Source organism: Myotis lucifugus, unplaced genomic scaffold (genome assembly GCF_000147115.1).
Source record: "Myotis lucifugus unplaced genomic scaffold, Myoluc2.0 scaffold_279, whole genome shotgun sequence".
Taxonomy (NCBI): domain Eukaryota; kingdom Metazoa; phylum Chordata; class Mammalia; order Chiroptera; family Vespertilionidae; genus Myotis; species Myotis lucifugus.
In genome coordinates this window covers 594780-619601 of record NW_005871327.1, presented here as the reverse complement: position 1 = coordinate 619601, position 24822 = coordinate 594780, and the positions used below count along the sequence as shown (strand labels likewise).

Here is a 24822-nt window from a genome sequence, read left to right as displayed (position 1 = left end):
AACTGTTCTTGTATTTGAGGTCAGCTCACAGTTCTATCGAGTAGGATCACCCTATTGAGCCCTTTGGTGAATGAATAGGTTTAAGGATGCAGATTTGGGTGGTTGGGTGGTTGGGGTGGGGTTGGGGATATGTATCTGAAAAGAAAAAAATTCTACATCTGAAAACTGATATTAAAATGCCGTACCATTAAATTAGCAATTCTGCTCTCTCGTGATGTATATTCTCGTAACATGTAGGTCTTGTCGGCCTAGGTTTAAAAATAAAAAAGTTGCAACAAGTTTACTTATATTTATTTTATAATCCTTTCTGTCAAGCAAAGCTGCTTACATTTTAGTACAGGTTGTGATGGTGGCATGAACTCCAATGAGACTACCTTATTCTCCAGTGAGAGAACAGCTATTTAACTCTCACCAAGAATTCTGAATTGTTCATTCCAATCCCTATAAATCATAGTAACATCAGATACAAAAGTATAAGCAGATTTAGTAATTACCATGTATAAGAGAAACACAAGCAAGATTTTACCTTGAAGGTAAATATGTATATAAGTGAGAAATGCAAGAGATTTTCCTGTCACTCAAGTTCAGAACTACAGCTTTTCCTTAAGCTACAATATTATCATTACCTACATAACTGCAGCTACTTTTATGTTCCAGAAAAAAACATCTCCAGTCAAGTCACATACAAGAATCAACCAATGAATGCATTAATAAGTGAACAACAAATCGACATCTCCCTCCTTCCCCTCCCCCCTCTCTCAAACCAATTAATCAACAAAAAAATTTTTAAGTTTTTTAAAGTTAGGTTTTAAAGCAGCAGTTTATCATAATTTGTTTTTAGAGGCATTTTTCAATAAAAGAAAACCACAAGATTAAACTCCGTAAGGTTTCAGTTTTTCATATCAGTAAAGACAGATTAGTGTTCATTGTAAACAATCCAATAACAAAGTACAGTGGGGCCTTGACTTACAAGTGTCCCGACTAACGAGTTTTTTGAGATACCAGCTGTCTCTCAGCCGATTTTTTGCATTGAGTTGATAGAGTAATTTGAGTTAATGAGCTCCTTAACGAGCTCGGTCTCGGAACGAATTAAACTTGTAAGTCAAGGCCCCACTGTATATAAAGTATAAATCATCAGCATCACAGCTCCTATAGATAACTATCCTTAACCTTTAGAAATCTCTGCACATCTTTCCAAAGCAGTTAAATATAACTCTCTCTCATTAATTTTAATGACTACATATTTTTCTACTATATGGATATAAAGTAAAAATTTTAATCAATGTCCATTCAATGGGCAGTAAGTGTCCTCCTTCCCTCCTGTTTGAATTACACACAACATTGCCATATACATACTGATTCATATTTGTGGGTTATTGTATATTAGAATCTTTTTTAGGGTAATTCCATAAAAACTCAATATTGTTGAGTTAAAACATAAGCATTTTTAAAATTTAGATTGATTTCACCCTTTCTGAAGGAAAAAAATACAGCCTATTTTCAGTATTTTGTTACCACTTTTAAAAAGAAAAAGGTCCCTCAGAGCCCCCGTATTATTTCCAGGGGAAAACCTTCCCGAAGTGCAGGATGTGGGAAACGACCAATGCGATCCCATCCCATGGGGCTCAGATCCCCGCTCTGCCACCACTAGCTGTCCCATGTGGTTGATATTAAAGTCAGTTAGTAGTTCTTTACCTCGGCTGCGTCAGCTATGAGACAGAGATCATACAGCACATGTTTCACTGGGTTGTTAGGAGAGGTAACCATTACCCGACAGCCCTGACACTGGCAGTCTCGTCTCTAATTCATCACCCCACAAATCTGAAGTTAAAAATTCATTCACAAAGGCAGGCCATGGCGAAGCTACTGGAAGAGTTTTCATGACTCAATTTAAGCCTCCCCCCTCCTTTTAAAAAAATAAACTTTGTTTGTTAACAGTTCCTTGAGATGGAGCACAAGCTTTCAAACTTTAGAAGAACTTTCCAGTATCAGGACATTATGTAAACCAGCGGTCGCCAACCTTTCGGACCTCACGGACCACCAGTTGGTGACTGCTGATGTAAACAATACATACTATAAACAAAGGTAAGAGTTAAAGGACAGTTTTCTTAAACACAGATGAAATACAAACAATTTTTTAAGAAGCATCAGACCCCAGTAGGGAGTGTCTTGTAGAACAAAGTTTCAGCTGCCAGAACTTTTGGAAAAGACGGAATGTTTCAGTAACCGCGGTCAACAGTGAATATGAAGCATGCCATAGACTATAAAGCACTGTTCAATTTCAAATTCTCACACAGACATGAAACAACACAAACAGGCCCAATATCAATTAGTACACTCGTCAAATGAGATTAGATACCTCGTGGTAAAGTCTCGTGTCATTCATTCTGATAAGCACTCCATCAATTCTCAAGAAAAACCGCAACAGCAGGAAAAAGCTGGAAGGCATTACTCTCTGAAAGAAAAAAAGTGCATTAATATTTTAATGACAATTAAATATTGTTACTGTGCTAAAAGAAAATGAATTTGTTAAAGCATGGGAGGAGGGCTGAATTAGCATTATATAGGAATCTCTGAACTAGAGGTTCTTTGTCCTAGCACCAACGAAGGCTCAAAACTTTGTGTATATTATTTAACATCCTGGTTTCAGTTTCATACAATAGAAATATTTTTTTTCTAGGTCAAAAAATATTTATCTTAAAAAGACAGCCCAGCTCTGGCCAGTGCTGCTCGGTTAGGACATCGGCCTAAGCACAGAAGTGTCTCGGGTTCAATTCCTGGTCAAGGCATATACCTGGGTTGCAGGTTGCATCCCTGATCCCGATGTTTCTCTCTCACTCCCACCCACCTCCCCTCCCTTCTACTCTCTAAAATCAATGGGGAAAAATATCCTCAGATGAGGATTAAAAAAAAAAATTGGAAAAAACAGACAACACATACCTAAATAATGAGAAAATTGTAATGTTCACTTTAAAAAATGGTAGTACTTACAGTAAATGGTAACACCAGTAATATCAAAATGAAAGAAGAACCTAGTTCTTTGTTGCTGCTCATCTTTTATTCACTTTATGTAAAATAAAGACTTGAGACCTGAACTGGAATGCTCTAACGCAGTGCAGCCGATTAGGTACTGTGTCCTACTGCCAAAGCCAAGTTCATCAGGTCATCATTCACGTCCCTGACATCTTCCATCTGTGGCACATCTATAAATGTCTGTTTCCCAAATACAACCGGGAAGCCAGAGTTAGTGGAGAGTGAAAAGGTAGATTCTGGTGGCAAGGAGAGAGGGGTGTGGGGTCCTCAGGTCTTCAAAAACAGTATGTTTGACCACTTACTAAATAGATTGTTAGTGCCTGCCAAGTTCAAATTCTTACTACAGCAGGTGTTGGATTTATATAGATGCAAGGATACATCCGTGTTCAAGGAGTTTATCAAAGAGGAAAACAGGCCCTGACTGGTTTGGCTCAGTGGATAGAGCGTCGGCCTGTGGACTGAAGGGTCCCGGGTTCGATTCCGATCAAGAGCATGTGCCTTGGTTGCGGGCACATCTCCAGTGGGGGGTGTGCAGGAGGCAGCTGATTGGTGTTTCTCTCTCATCAATGTTTCTGGCTCTCTATCCTTCTCCTTTCCTCTCTGTGGAAAATCAATAAAATATATTTTTTTTAAAAAAAGGGGAAAACAGACATATCCAATGTGGTGGCTGCTGTACAGAGGTATGCACAAGGTTTGAAAAGCACTCAGAGGAGCCCACCCAGGGTGGCTCAGTGGTTGAGCATTAACCTATGAACCAGGAGGCCACGGTTCCATTCCTGGTCAGGGCACATCCCTGGGTTGCAGCTTGATCACCAGTAGGGGGTATGCAGGAGGCAGCCAATCCATGATTCTCTCTTATCATTGATGTTTCAATGGGGAAAATTCTCTCTATCCCTCTCCCTTCCTCTCTGAAATAAATTTTATATATATTTATATAGTCAGCAAGAGTGATACCTGAGTGGAAGGAAAGCTGGCTGGGAATTCTGGCTGGAGAGGAGGCGGCATGTACCAAGTACATGAAATAGGAAGCTATATTCAGGGAACTGCCTGGAGTTCCATATAAGCACAGGGCAACATTAACCAAGAATAAAGAATAACAAGATAACCCCATGATGATAGTGGCTTAACTGCCTAAGAGTCCCCAGCCACAGGTCAAGCACTTTCCTGCCCTTGACCTTTCCCCACCCTGTTCCCTGACCTGGAGTGTTCTCCTGGCCAGCACTTCCTGTCCTTCAGAGCTCAATGCAAAAGTGGCTTCTACATAGGGCCTTTCCTACACTGCATGTCATTGCAGATTCCCCTTGTTATTCCCTCTCACAGTACTCATTACAAATGAACAGGTCTATAACTGTATCCACTTATGTGTTTACTTGCTTAAAGCCTCTATTTGACTATAGGTTCCATGGTGGTGGGAATACTGGCTTCGTTCAGCACCAGGTGCCCACTGCCTAGAAAAGGAGCCAGCACCCAGCAGGTGGCCCTTAGCTGTGGGCTGAACAAAAGAGGCCAGATGCTCGCTGCTGGGGAAAGGGCTGAGTCAGACGCACTGGGGTGGGCTAAGCAGCAAGGGACCCAAAGGAAGACGCAGTAACACAGAGCGGGAGGCAGCACTGACTAGGACAATATGTCACAGCAAGTCAACCTGAAAACATATCATTACCCAGCAGAGTGCTAGTTAAAATGTATGGGAAAGAATGACTTACAATATTTCTTCCAATTCAAAATTAGTAAACAGTCACATGACACAACACGGAAGCAAGCTGAAGTACCATTTCTGCACCGCACAGTGGGGAGACCAGGAATTAGGGGCCTGTGCTCTAGTCCCAATCCTACCACAATCCACATATATTTTAAGACAATGGCTCCCTCCTAAGGGCATCTGGAAAGCTGTGGTGAGCAACAATGATGAGCAAGCAGCACCAACATTCAGGAGTTAAGGACCAGAGACTGTCGCTGTTCTGCAGTGCACAGCACGACTCTATACAACAAAGTCCAACCCTGCATTCCACAGACTTCCACATCTCTCATCTGGCATCTAGCTAACCTTAGAACCTAATTCCATTTTACATATAAATAAAAAACTCACTCAATTATCCATAAAGGCAATGGCCTTGTAAATTAAGGAGAGATTATACTTCGTTTTGTTTGGAATTTTATTATTTCACTTTGAAAAATGCATCAATGGAATGCCAGCCTGTGTTCTCTGAGTCACTGACTGTCAGCCTGCATCTGTAACTGTCACACCCACAGTGACTCAATATGCACACACACGCACCTGGCAACTTCATTATGTCATTCAGTGGTCATATTATGCACTTACCTAGTGAAATACATCTCATTTTATTCCAAGTCAATTTCTTTTAAATTATAATTAGGACATTATGTTAATTTACTGAAAAGTAGTACCTTACCTATGAATTTCATTTCAGGGTAGTAAATGGGAGAAGGTACTTACAGTATTTGGTTAAAGAAAAAAAAAATGGAGTGATGGGTCTGATGAGATGGCAGAACAGTAACTTAGAGCAAGTCACTGAACCACCCAGGTTTTAATAACCTCTATATTAAAAGCGGGGCGTGAGGAACGACCTCAGGCTCTCTCTGTAAAGTCCCCAGGACGACATTTCTAACAAGGGCCCCTGCACCAGCACTGCGGAGTCCTCGGCGCCCTCCTCCATGAGACGTGTCCTACCCCCAACTCTCTGGCACCACATCCCTGCATCCTCCAGACATCTCTGCTTCTCAGCTAGTCTCTGCTTCCATACAAGGGAACGTCATTGGTCCACACTCATACCTCCAAGTGCACTAAGTGAGAAGAAAAACATCTCACGGTGATGATTACTCTTCGGTTTGAGACTTACTATTTGCTCTGGTACACACATGTTCCATTTATGCCCACACCCTCTCCAACACTTTCACCCACACAAACACGTGTGCTCCCCACATGCCTACCCACTTGCATACATCACAGACATAGCCACCCACTTGGATACAAGTGCCCAACCAGATATGCACATCATAATGAACATTCAACACCGCCAGCTCTGTGAGTGGGTAGACAAATGGAAAGGTACATGACTGAATGAGTCAGCATGAAGAAATCTAAATGACAAAGATAAATTGAGGGAGAATTATGGGTGAATAGGGAGTGGGGTGCTCAGAAAACAGTGATGTAATGCTAGAATAATAGAGATATTGGTTCAAAGAAAACAGTGCTAATTAGTTACCCCAACTTAGATAAACTAGTCTTTTGGGAAGTCATTTATAAAATACAGAGGCTAAACTCAATGATTCTGTAAAAATTCATTACAATTCCAAAATCCTAGGATTCTACAGAAATCTTGACTTTAAAACAAATTACTGCTGCTTTTGATTTATTGTTTTCATTCTTAACTAGAGGCCCGGTGCATGAATTCGTGCACGGGTGGGGTTCCTCGGCCTGGTCGGCAGTCTGACTTGGGGGGTGGGGGGTGCCGCCGGAGGTTGGCCATGGCAGGTTGGCTGTGGGAGCGCACTGACCACCAGGGGGCAGCTCCTGCATTGAGCCTCTGTGCCCTGGTGGTCAGTGCACGTCATAGCTACCAGCTGATCGTCCGGTCCTAATGGTCGCTTAGGCTTTTATGTAGAGAGATTATTGTTTAAATCACCATACTCACTATGATTGTGTCTCGAGAACAATGTTTGATGTTAGGGCCCATCTTTGACAGACCTTATGATAAGTGCTATAACGGAGCGGTTAAAAATAATGTATTTTTGGAGTATGGACAAGGGATATTTAACTCTGCTGTGGAGGGCCTCATAGAGGAGGTGACATTTTAGCTAGGTGTTAAAGCATAAAGCATTTAATAAGAAGTTGTGATTTTTCTGGAAAATGTTAAGAAACCCAATTACAACCTAATATAAACAAATATGAGTAACTGCGGCGGCCTGCTTGTTTTCTTTTTACGCATGTTTCACCAGCGGCATTGGTAATGGAAGCAGTCCGTCCTCCAAGGAACTGAGACTTGTCATTCCTGTTTTCACTTGGATGCTGGAAGCTGAGTGTAGTTTATGGGGCTGAGTCCTGACACATGGTCACTTCCTTACATAGTATCCACCTTGCTGTCTGCTCAGTCTCTCCACATTGTTTTTAATTCAAAATGTGAAAATTAAGTCACAGTTTTCATTCAAATTACATAATAAGCAAACAAAGTACAAAGTGAGCAGGCAGGTCTTTAAAAAATGCTTTGCTAAAGCCTTAACAATATATTAAGATTTTGTGAATTTTATAACGGACATTAATTAGTAAGATGTACTCTAGACTCAAATGAAACTGTCCATGATATCATATTAAGACGGTATAATTCAAAGTGAGTCTTATATTTCTTACCAATGGTAGAAACAGAAGAAAGAAATTTTAAACAAGAATCACAATACTCACAATTTTCACACTTAGGCTTGAAACTCCATGATCATGAAGTTCATCCTCAAACAGGAGAACTTCTTCAAAAAACTTAATCTGCTCTCTGGCTTTCAATTTCTCTGTGTCTATATGATCTGTTGTAGGCACAACCTGAAAGAAAAATGTCAGAAGGAGCACATAAAAGTCTTTCTGAGGAGCTGGAGACACAGGAAAGTCGCTAATGCTACTCCACAGCCTCCAGGAGGCTTTTCCTAAGTCACCATCATTACTGCATCGGATTAAAACAAGTTCCCAAAATTTCCTCACTCCTGGCAACCATGTGCCAGAGGGCCCCCTAAATTACTTCAATCAGGAGAGAGGAGAAAAGACATGAACTTATGAAGCATTGTAAGGGTCTGACGAACCTTGCTCCCCATGAGACTGCAAAGGAGGGATTTTTGTCTGTTTTCTGTGTATCCAGGGCTCCTAGGGTTACTGCCCAGCACATAGTAAGAGCTCAAGAATGAATGAATGAATGAATACATGATTTCTCAAAAACTGTGTTTTTGTCTTGGAAGCAGCACAAAATAGTTAACGCTTGGAATACAGGAGTGGCAGCAAGTGAAGACAAGAATTAAGTTGCTGCCACGAACTTCCAGCTTCCCAAGATTCTAACAATCTCCACAGAGACAAGGAGCCCCCACACAACCCCAACTCCCTACATTTCTGCCTAAATACCCACATATGATACGGGGTCTCCAATAACTACTTTTAATGAAAATAGTTACAGTGAAATACATTTTGTTCTCTATGACAAATGTGATATTTAGAAACTGCAACCTAAGCCAAATTTCCCTCATTTCAGTCACACTGTAAGATTTCAAAATAAGTAATAGGCAAACAAAGCAAATAAATAATAAGTAAATAAAGCTCCCAATAGGAGACCTACCTATTCCACCTTCTTGGTGTATTTATCATAGAGTAATCCACCCTAAGCTGGGCTTACATGATGCAATTTAACATTCACATAGCGCTTTAGAATCTACTGGGAGCTTTCCCATCGATGACCTCGCATCAAAACTCTGCTGTGAGGCAGACATATGTTTACCCAATTTACTGATGAGACTAAGACTCAGATAAATAGATTAAGTAACTCCCCTAAGATCATACCAGTTCCCACATAGTACAGGAGGGACAGAAGTCCTATTTGCCCACATCTCTATTCAACTGTACAACTAACTGGGAGCTGCTGCTACCAGGCCTGTCTAAAGCAGTGGTTCCAACCGGTGGTCCATGGACCACTGGTGGTCCGTGAGGTCTGAAAGGTTGGCGACCACTGGTCTAAAGCACAGGCCTGAACACCTCTCGATAGTGACAACATTAAGGCAGTAGTTCACTGCTCCCAACCACATGTAATTAAAATCCCTCCACTTTATTTCCTGATGATAATCAATAAGCAAAATCCCTCATGTTAGGTTCTAAAGCCCCCACGACAGAAATAAGCAGGTGAAAGTAGTAGTAAAAAATATGCCATTACTAGGAAGTTCTAATGCCAAGACTGTCCAAGACAACTGATGACTCATAAAAGCAAAAAATAACAGTTACCTTTAACTTGAGGGATTCTCCAAGTAATGTTCCCTTATAATCTGTTGTAAAGGTCCAATCGTATGGTTTAATAACTTCCTTGGAGTGCTCACCCTCCGTCCTCAAATACCAAAATGAGAAGGATCAGATTTAGTGACGCAGCATGCAGATCATCTGCATTCATTATCACACCAAATTACATTCCACACATGATGTAAAACCTCCTACTAATACACACGCTTGTCAGAATTCACTAACCCAAGGCCTTCTGTCTTCCTGCACACTTACTGCTGTTTAACTTACATGTGCTGAGTAGTCTTCCCAGTTAGTCTCTACACTGCCTGAGGACCTTTTGTAAAGCCCCTCCTCCTTTATATCCTCCAAGGCACTAGTACATAACAGGCACAAAGTAAATAATTGCTGCTTTGACTACCAAAGAAAATAAATTTTTCTTAATTTCAAAGGTCCTCAAATTTTCAATGCAAATCACAGCATTTTTCTTGAAAAACAGGAACATTCAAGTACACAGTGTACTCTTCACTAAAGAACACTAAACGCTCAAAAAAGAAACTCCAGAGCTCAGCTCAAATGTTATGCAATTAACTCAAGAAGCATTTAAGAGGTGGCGTAACTAATCTCCATGTTATAGATGAGAAAGATTAATTTTAGAATAATCCAACTACCAAGTTTAATAATAATACTAGCCCCCCATTCTAATATCATTTCTTTCAACTCTCTTCTCGGTTTTACCCACAACTGCCCGGACTCTCACCTGCTCTCCTGCCACTCCTCCGCACAGGCTACTTTAAGCATTCCTTGGTAGTTATTCACACATCTTAAAGCATCTGTAGCATTGAACTCAATCCCAAAGCCAGAACCATGCTGGATTCTTAAAACGTTGTCTCCAAACATCATTTCGGGGAGGGATGGCATATGCAATTCATCAGCTAACCTATGCACAACCAGAAGTCAGGCAGGATTATTTTATATCACTGTTGACACTTTGGCTTCCTTCTCATCCCTACATTACTGAGTGAGTTCATTCACATGATATATTTTGTACAGTCTATAAATGCTTCCATCATCTATTCTCTCTATGTATATCTTTTTTTTTAACCTTCACCTGAGGGGAGATTTTATGTATATTTTAGAGAGACAGGAAGGAGGGGTAGAGAGAGAGAAACATCCATCAGTTGCCTCCCGTGTGTGCCCGTCTGGGGAGAGAACTCGAAACCTTTGTGGTGCACACAATGCTCCAACCAACTAAGCGACCGGCCAGGGCTGTGGACTTGGCAGTGGGCTAAAAAACAGATAATAAACAGAGAAGTAAATACATAATATATTATCCGCTAGTGGAGAGTGACAAAGATAATGGTGGGGGCCTGTTTTAGGTAGGATGATCAGAGATTGCTTCTGAGATAGAATTTGAGCCTCAAAACTACCTTGTGAGCTGAGAAACGCTGAGTTTAGGTACCTAATGACAGATTACAGAGCTAGTAAGTAGTAACACCAGGCCTCCTCCATTATGCCAGCTGCTTTATAAATCCTTGAGTCTCATCCTGCCTCACCCAGCCAGCATGGCTTAGAAGTGGAGAGTCAACCTGTGAATCAGGAGGTCACAGTTCAATTCCTAGTCAGGGCACATGCCTGGGTTGCAGGCTCAATCCCTATCCCCAGTGTGGGGCATGCAGGAGGCAGCCAATCAATGATTCTTCCTCATCATTGATATTTCTCTCTCCCTTCCTCTCTGAAATCAATAAAAGTATATTTAAAATAAATACTTGCCCCTCATTTGGCCAACCTCATTAGAAAAGAAAGTTATATTTGACACACTATGAAGCCAGGATCACAAATTATTAATCCACAGATGTGTTTTGATTTGCCTGAACAATATTTGAAATAGTTGCCAACAATGACGTGCTCACTTCAGCCGCACATATACTAAAATTGGAACAATACAGAGAAGATTAGCACAAGGATGATATGCAAATTCATGAAGCGTTCCATATTAAGAAAACAAAACAAAACAAAACAAAACAACAACAATGATTGAGAGATAGCTGTCAACAAAAATTGAGAGTCTTTTTAGGAATCTGGACTTTTGGTTTCTTTTTTTGAAAAAAAAAAAAAAAGGAAGACTGGCAGTACTGGCCCTGGCAATCCACACTGCACTGACAGGCTGAGGCTGAGTAGAGGCTGCCCCCTTAACTGGGACCCTGGTGGTGCACCAGTCCCCTTAACCCTTAAGAAAGTTGAGTTTATGAAGGTTTTTAAGTGGAAGCTACTCACTTCTGAAAAAAGCAGCGATATATATACATCACCCATCACCTCAGTCAAAACCAGGACTTTCAATTTAGGGATGTAAGTTCAGCTTCTCAACCAAAGGCAATTATCTACGGGCTGGCAGGAACCCTTCAATTTTAGCCTGAGAACTCTTGCTGAATTGAATCATGGCCAAATAAGTATACTCTGACCTCTCTTTTCATAAGTCAAAATGACAGCCAAAGGAAGCACAGACCAAGAGAGGTGGCAGGAAAGAGCAGCGTGAGGTGGAGAGGGTGGAAATGTTAAATGACAGCAAGGGAAGCAGAGAGCAGAAAGCAGAGATGGAGAAATCCTATATAATAAAAGCCTAATATGCAAATCGATCGAACGGCAGAACAACCGGTCACTATGACGCACAATGACCACCAGGGGGTAGACGCTCAACGCAGGAGGCAGTGCTGAGGAGCAGCGAGCCAGGCTCATGGCTGGCGAGCGCAGTGGTGGTGCCGGGAACCTCTCCCACCTCCTCTGCAGGTGGGCGGTAAGGAGCGAGAGGGGTCCCAGACTGCAAGAGCCCAGGACTGCGAGAGGGATGTCTGACTGCCGGCTTAGGCCCGATCCCCCCGGGGGTCCCGGACTGTGAGAGGGCGCAGGCGGGGCTGAGGGACCCAACCCCCCAACCCCCCCACCCAATCCACTCCCCCACCCCCCCAAGACATGAATCTTGTGCACCGGGCTTCTAGTAACAGTAATAAGAGTAGAGACTTGTATATAGTTACTGTTGGGGCCACAAGAACTGCTGCTCATTTTCTGAGATAATTCCTATGTTTAATTTTCTCCTCACATACTATTAAATTCCCATCACTTAAGGCAACTTGGGTCTCTGTTCCTTGTAACCTAAAAGCAGAGGTTCTATGGAAGTGAATTTTCCAGCTACCCTATGTACCAAATTTATTTTGTGGAAAATTTTCAAAATGTATTATAGACTTTTCTGTGTTCTTAAACAGAAAACATAAAATATTATTTAACCTTTTCTTAATTATCAGAGATCATCACATTTAACATTCTTGTAAGATACTATGCTCAAGTTCGATGGAGTGTGTACACCCCTAGTAGTCCTATGAAATATTCCTGTTACATATGTAAAAGAATCACTGTCACTAACTTACATGGCCTCAAATGTTCTAAATTCAGACTATCTTAAACACCGGCCAAACATAGTATCTTAATACCATTTCTTTTTTTTTTTTAATTTATTTGTATTGATTTCAGATAGGGAGGGAGAGAGAAACATCAGTGATGAGAGAGAATCATTGATCGCTGCCTCCTGCATGCCCCCTACCATGGGATTGAGCCTGAAACCCAGGCATGTGTCCCGACCAGGAATCCAAATATGACCTCCGGGTCATAGGTCGACACTCAACCACTGAGCCACACAGGCTGGGCTTAATGCCATTTCTAAGCTCAACCTTCACTCTTAACAAATAGGTATTACCATTAATAAGGCAGGGAAGACAGGAAGCCTCTATGGGATTTAGATGTCTTAAATCATTAAAGAAAGCGCCTTAATCCAATACTTCCCCTAATCCATTTATTTAGCACCCTAGAGGTTTTAACACCCGGGGTGATGCATCACAGAAAATTTAGAATGGGTGAAGGTCTAGACTTTCTTTTGTCATAAGGAAGGACTAAGTATACTCTGGCAGATCTATTTTAGAAATAACAAATACAGAGATTAAAGACCTAGGATTTGAGTGCCTTTAAAACTCACCATGCAACCAGCCCCTCTTAGAGAGTCTGTAAGTACATTACACGGTAAACACAACTGGAGGCGACTGCTTTATATATGCACAAGTTTACCTCTATGGTGCAATATGTAACAGAGAAAGTGACAGGGAGAGGAAAACCCAGACAGTAAATCAATCTACGGTGGGATGAAGAGAATTATTTTTCCCTTTGTTTTCTGCATTTTCCTTACTTTTCTTAGTGAGTCTGCAAGAATATTACTTTATTTAATGTAGTTATTTATAACTAGGCAGCTAAACATTCTTTTACGACTCCCCTCTCTTCCCTGGTAACTTCCCTCTGCCTCAATCTTAAAAGGCCAGTGCTCCCCAGGGTTCCATCTCATGACCGTTCCTTCTCTCCTAGAAGACTTTTAGATGATTTTCACTCACACCCAAGGCTCCAGGTTTCAATTATAAGGTGACGATTCCCAAACCAAAACCCACGGACAAGCCTTTTTTTAATTGTAATTGATTTTTAGAGAGAAAGGATTCAGTCACACCGCAGGGCTATGGTTGTGTTGGTTGTTGCCATTTTTTTAATTTGACAATCTAAGGGCATGCCCCGACTGAATAGTCAGGTATTGCATGTTTTAAAAATTCCTGCGGCACCCTGGTTGAAAAATCCCTGTTTCACAGTCTACAGCTGATCATGCCGCTCCTCTGTGTAAAAGTGCTCCCTGTGGTGGTCACATAAAACTCAGAACTCTTCAGCCTGTGGCTCAAAAGCTCTCTGGGCGATGTCTCCACCGCAGGGCCGGCTCCCCTTCTCACTCCTGCCCCTGGGGACCCCCAAGCGCCCTCCACACAGAAGCGGTTCCTCCAACAAGTCAGGGCTCTCCCTCTCCCTGACCTACCACCCTCCCCGCCTTCCAGGGGCCCCGCCCGCCCCATCCCACCCACTTCATGGAGATGCGGGTCGGGCATCCGGCTGCCCGAGGCCTCTCCGCCTAACGGAGCTCACCGCACACCGGGTCTCTCCCAAGACCCTGCCTCCCTCACGGCGGAGGCTCTGTCTCAACACCCGTCTCTCCAGCGCCCGGCGCAGCACCTGACGTGCTGAAAGCCAAGCAAGCATATCGTCCCCATTAGTGACGCCCAGAAAGCAGGGTTGAGCCCCCCAGGAAGCAAGCACATCGCCCCCATTAGCGAGGCCCAGAAAGCAGGGCAGAGCCCCCAGGAAGGAGAGGTGCAAAGGTGACCGGGACAGGGACGTGGGGCAGGTAGGGATCCTCCGAAACAGCCCTGCGCCACCCAAACCGGGTCGAGGGACAGATTCGTGCAGGCGAACCCAACCGAGGGTCGGGAGGGTGATGCGGTGACTGACCGGGGCTGTCAGTCAGGGGGCGGCCTCGGCCTGGCCTCCGCCCCAGGGGACGGTGGGGGCTGCGCGGGGCCGCCCTGCTCTTGCCCAGCCCAGCCCCCGCCCCGCGCCCCGCGCCCCGCGCCCCGCTCCGGGCCCGGAGCCTCACTTCTCCACATCCGCCGACTTCATGATGTGGGTCTTGGTCGCCGTCAGCGTCCAGGGCCCGAAGGAGAAGTCCTGGTGGCTGCTCTGGAAGCCGTGGATCATCATGGCCGCGGCGGGGGCGGCGCGGAGCGGGCAGGAGCGGCGGCAGCGGACACCGGTTTCCCCGCCTCTGCGGCCCGGCCCCCTCGGCTTCCGAGCCGTTACCATGCCCCGCCCCGCCCCGCCCCGCCCCGCCGCCGACCCGACGCCCGCCCTTCTTTCCGCCCTCTTCTCCCCCCTGCGCTTTTTGCTTCCGGGACCAGGCGCCAATGTTGCGTGACCCACGTTACGTCACGACGCACCGGAAAAGGGGCGAAGGAGAAACAGGTGAGGGGCCGGGCTTCGGCCGCGAGGGGCGTGGTCAGCGTCGTGCGGCCCCCGGAACTCCTTGGGTGACGTCATCGAGGGGCGTTTACTGAACGGGGAACCTCGGGCCTGGTCAGCGGTGGAAGGGCAGACAGATGGACCCGCTGGGCCAAGGCAGGGGTTGGGAGGACCCAGAGATGGTCGGCGGGGGGAAGCCAGAGAGACAGGCGGACCCCTCGGGAGAACAGTAGGCAGGCAGAGACACTCCTGCTCCGACGGGGAAGGTAAACAGGAAGAGGGAAGGTGCCATCCAGGCTTGAAGATCCAGCCACAGAGCTAAGGACCAAGAGCAGGACTTGGGCAGCACCGCAGTAAGAGAGGAAGGCAGAACCGCAGCCGCAGAGAGTTACTGTGCAGGCAGGGCACGTGTCAGAGCATCCAGCAAAGGCTCAGTCACAGAGGAGCAGGGGAAGAACTAGACCCTGAGCTGGGAATGCACTTCCCTTTTTCTCATGCTTATGGTTAGATCAAGTTCCACCTCCACCCCCCGTTTAAAAGACCCTGGGGGTGCCCTGGCCGGGTAGCTCAGTTGATTAGGCCATTGTACTGATACGCCAAGGTTGCGGGTTCATACAACAATCAACCAATGAATGCATAAATGAGTGGAACAACAAATTGATGTTTCTCTCTCTCTCTCTCTCTCACCAATAAATACATTTTCAAAAAGAAAAGAAAAACCTTGGTGGAGTCTCTGTTCCTTACAATCGAAGAGCTCTGTGGAAACAATGGGCTACTTTCAACATCGCCTTGAGTTGCCCTATCCACAACCCTTCATCCCCCAAATATGCACATAAAATATATAAGGGAAGGGAGGGAGGAGACAGAGTAAGAATTCATGCTGTGGGGAATTTAAAAGGGGGGAGGGGCATGCTAGGGATGAGAATATAAATATTTTAGCAGTGTAATAGGGTAGGGAGACAGGGTCTAGAAGACCCATAGGATTTGAAGAGCTGAGAGAAGAGCAGAGTTGATTGCATCCAAATTTGTTTTTAAAAAGGAAACATTGCCTACTCTCAACTTGTGGCATGATTTGGAGATAAAAGCAACCCATTAGTAAAGGAGAAATAAAAGCCAGCCATTGCAAACTCTCAGAGACTTTCAGATAAATATATTAGCTGACAAGTTCCTGAACAAATATACTTTTAAAATATATAGTCTTATACACTTCCAAAACATATATTTTTACTCATTGGTGTATTTTCTTAACAATATACATGGTGAAAAATCCTTCCAGAGCAGTTTATACCACTTTAACTCTTTTTTGTTGTTGTTAAATCCTCACTCAAGGATATTTTTTCATTGATTTTTTTAGAGAGAGTGGAAGGGAGAGGGAGAGAGAGAAAAAAACATCGATGTGAGAGAGAGCCCCGACGATTGAGCCTACAAGAGCCTGCAATTGAGGTACATGCCTTTGACTAGAATCAAACCTGGGACCCTTCAGGCCACAGGCTGACACTCTATCCACTGAGCCAAACTGGCTAGAGCTAACTCTTTTTTATTTAATAATATAATCCATAGTATGGCTATTCTAGTTTATTCAACCTCTGTGGATGTGCGTTCACTTTGTTTATATTTTTTGCCACAACAGATAATGTTTCAATAAATATTCTTGCATATGTATACTCTGTATTGGTGTTTTTCTTTCCATGGGGTAGATTCCCATGAGTAGGATTTCTGGGTCAAAGGGCATAGATTTATTTGAACTTAACAGATATTGTCAGATTGCTTTTTCAAGTGGCTATATACAGTATATGCAGGGTAGGGCAAAATAGGTTTACAGTTGTTTGTATGGAAATAATACAATAATTAATAAATAATAATACAAGAACGAACTGTTTCTAGTACTCACAACTGTAAACCTACTTTTGCCTTACCCTGTATACACTTTTACCAGCAGTAAGTGAGCGTTCAGGACCCTAGTTCCAAATGCTGGTGTGAAGAACACCCACCTCCAGAAACATCCATTAGTAGGTGTTGGGAGGGACCCGGAAATCTGAATTTTTTCAAGGATCCCCATGTAATTTGCTAGAAAGCAAGATTGGGGAGTCACAGGTTGACCTTGCTGCAGGATTTACCATGAGGGGGAAAAGGGGCAGGGATCAGGAAAGCCATCTGATGGGACTCCCTTCTACTAATGGGCTCAAATGTAAACTTCTCACATTATCACCAAGTAACATTATAAGTAACAGACACCCCAACAAGACTGGGAAAAGAAAATATTAATAATTCAACCATAAATTTATGTCTCAGTATCTGTCCATCCCATTGGTAATATTTATCCTTTAATAAATTTTGGTTTTTACCACAGTTACAGGGTAGAACACTGCCATCTGTGATGGAACATTTTAAATTCAGTTAAGTCTATAGCTTATGGATAGCATATGGCCATCATTCAAACAGTAATTGGAACAATTCTTTCAGCAATATTATTTTCCTGCAAAAAAATTATTTTTATATCAATCAAAAATACTTAAATGTTCTAATTTTGGGGGTAGACAAACAAATTATTGTATTGTGTTGGATAAAGTTATTAGAGGTACTTATTTGCTAAAAGCAACTATTGAATATGCCATGTTTTATAATCCCGGGTTGGCATTTCTTCATTCTTGTCTTTCCTATTCTTCCCTCCCTCCATCCCTAATCTTTCCCAATCCTCTTTCCCTCCCAATCTTCTCCCTCTCTCCCCCTTCATCTGTCTTCCCTCTCTCCCTCTCCCCCGTTTCCTCTTCCTCTTCCTCCCTCTGTTTTGCACCTGATCCATCTCCCAGGCCCACCAAGTCATCCGCTGGAACTGTTGCAGCTCCAACATTGGCCACTAGGGGCCCTCTACTACCCTAGCCTGAGAGGAGAGAAAAAGTCTTTTATCCAACTTTCTTATCAGAAATACCATTAATTCTCATGGGTATTTTCAAAAGAATATCCCAAAGTAAACCAGAGGAAAATGAGAAGAAATAAAGAAAAGATGTTCCCAACAGCAAACAGTCGTTTCCAAGGTTAGAGGACTAAACCCGCCCAGCTTCTCCCTGAGGAAGCTCTCAGGGGAGCCAGCTTCCCTGCCAATAGCTCAGCTCCCAGCCTGCTGACATTATGCCCCCTGTCGCTCCAGCCCTGGGGGAGCTAAGGACATTCGGATGCCACTTGTCTTCCCAAGTCACAGCCCTGGTTTGTTCCCTTAGCGCTGCCCATCCCTTCATTTGAGCCATTTGGGAGCGAATTTGATTCCTGCCAGGATCCAAAGTGTCACATATTCTTTTGTGACACGCTGCAAACAGTTTTTCTCAGCTTATTTATTTATTTATTTTGGATTTTGCTCAGGGTGATTTTTCATGAAATTATTTTTTTAATTGTGTAGTCAAATTTATCTTTTCTATTATTGTTACTTCTGGATGTGGTTTCTAGTTAGAAAAAAAAAATTTTCCCACTTTCAGGTGTAAAGGAATTTAATCTTTTTTTTTCTTCTAGAATTTATCTGGGTTTCCTTTTGATATTTAGATTTCTGACACATTTGGGATTTGTCTTTTGCACAAATTCTTTTTTTTTTAAATATATTTTATTGATTTTCTACAGAGAGGAAGGGAGAGGAATAGAAAGTTAGAAACATCGATCAGCTGCCTCCTGCACACCCCATACTGGGGATGTGCCCGCAACCAAGGTACATGCCCTTGACTGGAATCGAACCTGGGACCCTTCGGTCCGCAGGCCAACGCTCTATCCACTGAGCCAAACCAGTTAGGGCTGCACAAATTCTTAAATCACCTCCTGGGCACAACTTTGATTGGTTTGGGATACGCCATTTTCTGGGAGGAGTCAGGAAATGATGGTGAAATGATCATAATCACTTATTAGGACATTACAGTTCAAGATAGATTCTAATACTAGTAATAATAATAAAATCAATAATAACAGCTAACTTTAACTAGAGCTTGCTAAATTCTAAGCATGTGTCAAGCATTATGTCATTTAATCCTCATAATTAATGTTAAAAACAAAATTCAACTGAGTAAATTTGAAGATCTCATTGGCCTTATTAAGTGACTCGTGAACCAGGGTTGTACACATGGAAGATTTTTAAAAATATTTTTATTAGAGGCCTGGTGCATGAAATTCATGGATGGGGGGGTTGTCCCTCAGCCCAGCCTGCACCCTCTCCAATCTGGGACCCCTCCAGGGATGTTCAATTGCTGGTTTAGGCCTGATCCTGCAGGGACATCCCTCTCACAATCCAGGACTGCAGGCTCCTAATCATTCTCCTGCTTGCCTGCCTGATTGCCCCTAACTCAGGGGTGGGCAAACTTTTTGACTCGAGGGCCACAATGGGTTCTTAAACTGGACCGAAGGGCCGGAACAAAAGCATGGATGGAGTGTTTGTGTGAACTAATATAAATTCAAAGTGAACATCATTACATAAAAGGGTACGGTCTTTTTTTTTTTTAGTTTTATTCATTTCAAACCATAGTTTGCCCACAGCTGCCCTAACTGCTTCTGCCTGCCCTAACTGCTTCTGCCTGCCAGCCTGATCACCCCCTAACCGCTTTCCTGCCAGCCTAATTGACGCCTAACATCCCCAACTGCCCTCCCCTGCCAGCCCAATCGCCCCCAACTGCCTTCCCCTGTCGGGCTGAGGGGACTGGGGGACTGAGGCTGGATGAGGCTGGGCTGATGGGACAGGGTGCCACCATCTTGTCAGGGTGTGGCAGTTAATTAGCATATTCCCTCTTTATTAGATAGTTCCCTCTTTATTAGATAGGTTTTTTTTTTGTCTAAAGTTTTACATATGTCTCCTTTTCCCCCAATTGACGCCCCTCCTCAGCCATTCCCACCCCAAGCAAGCCCCCACCGCCCCAGTGTCTGTGTCCATTGGTTATGCTAATATGCATGCATACAAGTCCTTTGGTTGCTCTTTAACCCCCTCTCCCCTACCATTGTCTCTAGATAGATCTACTCTTGTTCATCAAATTATGTTGATCATTATATCCCACATATGAGGGAGATCATGTGATATTTATCTTTCTCTGACTGGCTTATTTTGCTTAGCATAATGTTGATTTTTATAGGAAGAAGAGCGGGCAAGGGAGCTATTCACAAAGAAAACACAGGTCATGTGGGGACACGGACATCTTTTCTTTAGGGAGACGAGAACAGGAGGGATTTTATCATTCAGATTGCCTCTTCTTTCTATGGGGGATGGAGAGCCCATGGAACAGATTGTCTGGCTGGTGGTTGGCCAGAGAGAGTCCAGACTGGTTGATTAAGACTGTTTCTGGGAGAATGGGACAGAGCCCCCTAACTTGGTAAATCTGACGCCATGAGTGCCACTGATCACAGTGATGAGATTTTCCAAAATGATGAACTCCTTTTTTGTTTTTTTGTTGTTGTTTTTTTGTTAATCCTTACCCGAGGATATTCATTGAATTTTAGGAAGAGTGGAAGAGAGAGGGAAAGACAGAGAAACATCAATGTGAGAGAAACACATAGATTGGTTGCATCCTGCACGAGCCCTGACCAGGGCCTGGGCCAGGGAGGAGCTTGCAACCAAGGTACGTGCCCTTGACCGGAATCAAACCCGAGACCCGTTGGTCCACAGGCGGATGCTCTATCCGCTGAGCCAAACCGGCTAGGGCAAAAAATGATGAACAACGCTTGATGAGTTTTGAACAAATAAAAACACATGTTTTCCTCAGTTTACACAGGAATGGTATTCCTGGACAAACTGGTGTGTATCATAACCATGCCAAAGAATTTCAGTTTTGGGGGATCCTTCAAAAGTCATGTATGTTAATAATGTGGACAACTTTCCCAACTCGACACCATACCCAGAAGTAATAACAATAGCAGAGAGGAATTGCTCTTAGTCTTGGACTGTCCCCTGCACTGCACAATGTCTGGCATCATGTCCCTACCCACTAAATGCCAGGAGTGTCCTCTAATCATTATGACAACCCCAAAGCACCCCCAGGTTTCCAGAATGTCATATTCAGAAACACTGAATTCGATGCTTTCTTTGCAAATAACAGAAATAAACCCATATACGCTTAATAGACAAATATTTATTGGCTTTCGTAACTGATTAGTCCAGGGGTACAACTTCAGGGAAGGTTTCACCCAGGGCCACACAGTTTAGCCAGCATCTAATTTTCCCTATTTCTCACCTCCCTCCCCTTTTCTGTACTCTGCTTCCTAAATTTTGGCTCCACCCAGTATTCTCGGCAAAATGTCCTTGAGGCTTCGCTCTGACCAGTCTCCCTCTCTGAACTGACCATGTGGCTGAAAAAAATGGGAAATGCTGACAAGCCCACCTCCGGAACTGGGGGGACATCGCTGCTATGCAAACCCCAGAGCTGACCCCCAGAGGGAAGCAATGTTTTTCTCAAAGGGAACTATGGATGCTGAACAGACAGCAACTATCCACAATTTCTGCAGACAGTGTCTCTGGGAATGGGTCCTGAAACTCAACATTTTAACAAACTTCCCTAGAGTTTCTCTTCATTGTACAACAGCTTTTATGGAGACATCATTTAAATCCCGACAAGGGTTCTAATGTCTCCACACCTTCCAGGGTACTTGTCATTGCCCTCTTTATTATGGCCATCAATTGAGGGTGTGAAGTAAAATTGTTTTGTTTTGTTTTTAAATATATCTTATTGATTTTTTACAGAGAGGAAGGGAGAGGGATAGAGAGTTAGAAACATCAATGAGAAAGAAACATCGATCAGCTGCCTCTTGCACACCCCCTACTGGGGATGTGCCCACAACCAAGGCACATGCCCTTGACTGGAATGGAACCCGGGACTCTTCAGTGCGCAGGCTGACGCTCTATCCACTGAGCCAAACCGGTTAGGGCATAAAATTGTTTTTGTTTTACCGATTGATTGATTGATTGATTTTTAGAGAAAGAGGAAGGGAGAGAAAAAAACAGGGAATTGTTGTTCTGCTTATTCATGCATTCATTGGTTGCTTCTTGTATGTGCCCTGACCAGGGATCAAACCTGCAACCTTGGTGCACCGGGACGATGCTCTAACCAACAGAGCTACCAGGTCAGGGCTAAAAGTGTTGTTTTGATATGCGTTTCCCTAATGACCAGTGATGTCCAACAGTTTGTTCTGTGCTTAATGGCCATTGGTACATCTTCTTGGGAGAAATGTCTGCTCAGATCCTGTGCCCATTTTTAAGGTGGGTTGTTTATCTTTTTATTATTGAGTTGTAGGAGTTCTTTATATATTCTGGATGCAAGTCCCTTATCAGATATGTGAATTGCACATATTTTATCCCATTTTGTGAGTTGTCTTTTCATTTTCTTCAAGCATGGAAGCATTAAAGCTTTTAATTTTGATAAAAATCCAAGATATCCAGCTTCTCTTTAATTACTTGTGCCTTTGGTCTTGTATCTAAGAAGATCCAAAAGTTTGAGAGCCAGAGGCCTTTGAAGACATGCTTTTATTTATTTCCTTTTTTCTTTAATGTATTTAAAATGTTTTATTGGGTCAGGCCCTGGGCCTATAGTGGTGAATAAAACAGACAGGGTTGCTGCCATGGAATTTATGTCTACCACTGGAAGCATACTAAAAACAGATAAATAGAAAAAAAATATGTCATAATGGGCCAGATTTCTATGGAAAAGAACAGAGAGCTCCGAGAGCAGAGGGTGGAGGATCCCTTTCAGATGGGTCAGGGGAGACTTCTCTGAGGTGGCACTGACGCTCAGATGTGAAGGGTCCGAAGGATCCAGCCATGAATATGGGGGAATAATTTTCCTTCTGGAACAGACAGCAAACTTCCTGATTTTGCTTTGACTAGTTTTATTTGGATTGAGAAGATATTTTGTACCAAAGATGTCTCATCATATGTCGATTCCTCATGAGCATTTAGGGTTCACTTGGGCAAAACCTCTCATTATTTTAGTACAGAAGTCTTTTTTGGGGGGGTGGGGGTCCCAAGGGGAATAGCTTATGAAATTGATCTGGGAAAGGAGAATTATTTTATATCTTTCCCTAACTCTTTTGGAAAAAAAAATTCTTGCTCAAATCAATGTTGTTTTTCACACAACTGTCACCTATACAGCGATATATAGTGAAATAGTTACTAAAGTAATTTTTGTTTTCTCTGCATTTGACTGAATATTGTTCATGGCTCAATATTAGCTCTAGAGGAAATAAAAACCAATCTTAAGAGCAATTGAAAAGATGCACTTGTTGGCAGCAATTTCTCTCCTAGAATGAACAGCAAGTTCTGAGCTCTTGAGTGATGGGAAGAAAAACCTTTGTGATAAATAATATATTTGATAATGAGCAGCAGGAGAAACAAATGTTTTCATTTGAAGAGTTCACAATGGAATAAAGTATGGGATGGGCAGTTTTTGCATCATGGGTGGATATGGAGCCCAAAGAGCCATAACTGTAGATTTTCATTCTCACCATGTTAGTTTATGCCATATATTTTCAGACCTTTCTCTAATTCCAATTTTCAAAGGGCTTGGCTCTTGGGTTCTATGGCGCTAGGGGATTTACGTACATTATCTCAATTCATCTTTTAAAGTCTACAGATAGGCAGGCAGGAGTGTGCCTAGATTATTTCCGACAAAGCCGAGGTTCAGAAAGGTTAAATAACTTCCCCCAAGATCCCAAGTCTGCCAGTGTGGGAATCAGTGCAAATGAAAAATTCATAATAACTAGGGATTTCAGAATAAAAGTATAAACTACTCTGGAGAGCAGACTGCTGGGATCCTTCAGCACCTGGCTCGCTGGTGACCTGGACTCAGAGGAGATTCAGCCCCGTTTCTGACCAAATGAAGCACCTGTCCCACAGGAACGGTAAGCCATCCAGTCACTCTCTCCCCACCCCCCATGCGTCCCTGAAGACAAGCGGGGTGCTTGGCAGGTGCTGGATAGTCAATTATTGTTCTAAATGCCGCCTCAGTGGCCTAATAATAACAAGAAAGCAGTCCCCACAGTGCCAGTGTGTAGACAAGGGAATAATCAATGCATTTATCAAAGTAGATGGATTTCTGGGGAATTTGAATCCTGCCCCAGGGAAAGCATTCATTTTCTCTGGAGTTTGAACTTAACTTCCCACCCGATTCTTTGCTGCCCCGTCTCTTGCTCTCTTCTTCCCTCCCTCCCTTCCTTTTAAAGCAGTTTTACTGTTTGCTTGCACTTTGCGTCCTCTGGGTAAGTTTGCTGCATAGAAAGCTCAGGAGAGGGGACATAACCCTTCTAAGGAGGCTCCGTTCTGTCCCGCGACCTGGCAGCGCCAGTCTGTGAGCATCGCGCGTTTGGCTCAGAGAGAGGGGAGAGCAGGCTGGTAAACATCCACCCCGTCACCCCCAGGGGTGTGGGTCCCGTCCGCAGGCTGCGCGGTGGCTCCTGTGCTACTCCGGGCCGGGACAGTGCCTGGCACCAGGCAGACACTCACATGTTGGCCGGATGAATGAAAGGTGAGCAGGGAAGGATGCCAGGAGTCCAGGCGAGGCTGGAGGAGGCGACGGGGCTGCGCGGAGCCTCCCGGAAGAATCCGAAAGTATGAGTGTGATGCCGGGAGAAATGGAGAGGGGACGTCCCGGCAGTGGAAGCGGGACGGAGGGACGGGACCGGGAAGGCCGGGGCCTCGGGGGCTTGCGGGCGCCGAGTGGGGCGAACCGAGAGGTAAGGGCGAGACAAAGAGCCGCCGCCGAGGCCGATCTTGGGAAGAAATGGAAAAGGGGTGGCGGGGGCAGGGCGGACGCGCAGGAAGGGGCGTGAGGACCTGGAGGGGCAGCGCCGGGGGGAGACGGGGGGACGCGGGGGGCGGAGGCGCGGGCGGCGCGAAGTTCCCGGCCTGCGCCCCGCGGGTCCGCGTGCTGGCGGCCGGGCGGGAGGAGCGAGCGGGATCGGGGCTGAAACCCGAATCTCCGGTCCCGCGCGGCCGG

General features: G+C 44.1%; 2 protein-coding genes and 1 pseudogene across 6 annotated transcripts in view; 2 read left to right on the top strand and 1 right to left on the bottom strand.

The window, feature by feature from the left end:
• Nucleotides 1-14835, bottom strand: part of TIPRL (TOR signaling pathway regulator) — a 17761-nt gene extending 2926 nt beyond the window's left edge. The window contains exons 1-7 of one of the 4 annotated variants that reach the window (XR_001350388.2): nucleotides 14517-14835; nucleotides 9768-9947; nucleotides 9017-9116; nucleotides 7451-7582; nucleotides 2992-3213; nucleotides 2360-2455; nucleotides 202-248 (exon numbers count right to left, since the gene is read on the bottom strand). Coding sequence is in view for 2 of the 4 variants with exons in the window: in XM_006099600.2 (XP_006099662.1) it covers nucleotides 186-248; nucleotides 2360-2455; nucleotides 7451-7582; nucleotides 9017-9116; nucleotides 9768-9947; nucleotides 14517-14722 (777 nt within the window). In the remaining 2 variants the exon portion in view is untranslated. Of the gene's footprint in view, nucleotides 1-185; nucleotides 249-2359; nucleotides 2456-2991; nucleotides 3214-7450; nucleotides 7583-9016; nucleotides 9117-9767; nucleotides 9948-14516 lie in introns of those variants that run through there. The other 3 variants (XR_002831855.1, XM_006099600.2, XM_023763248.1) reach the window with 3 other exon arrangements.
• Nucleotides 10913-11008, top strand: LOC111828081 (annotated as a pseudogene).
• Nucleotides 14836-24151: 9316 nt separating the features above from the next.
• GPR161 (G protein-coupled receptor 161) overlaps nucleotides 24152-24822 on the top strand; it is a 39019-nt gene continuing 38348 nt past the window's right edge. Inside the window, exon 1 of one of the 2 annotated variants that reach the window (XM_006099599.3) lies at nucleotides 24152-24351. In XM_006099599.3, the coding sequence (XP_006099661.1) occupies nucleotides 24345-24351 (7 nt within the window). In that variant the 5' untranslated portion in view covers nucleotides 24152-24344. Of the gene's footprint in view, nucleotides 24435-24822 lie in introns of both variants that reach the window. The other variant, XM_014465097.2, reaches the window with a different exon arrangement.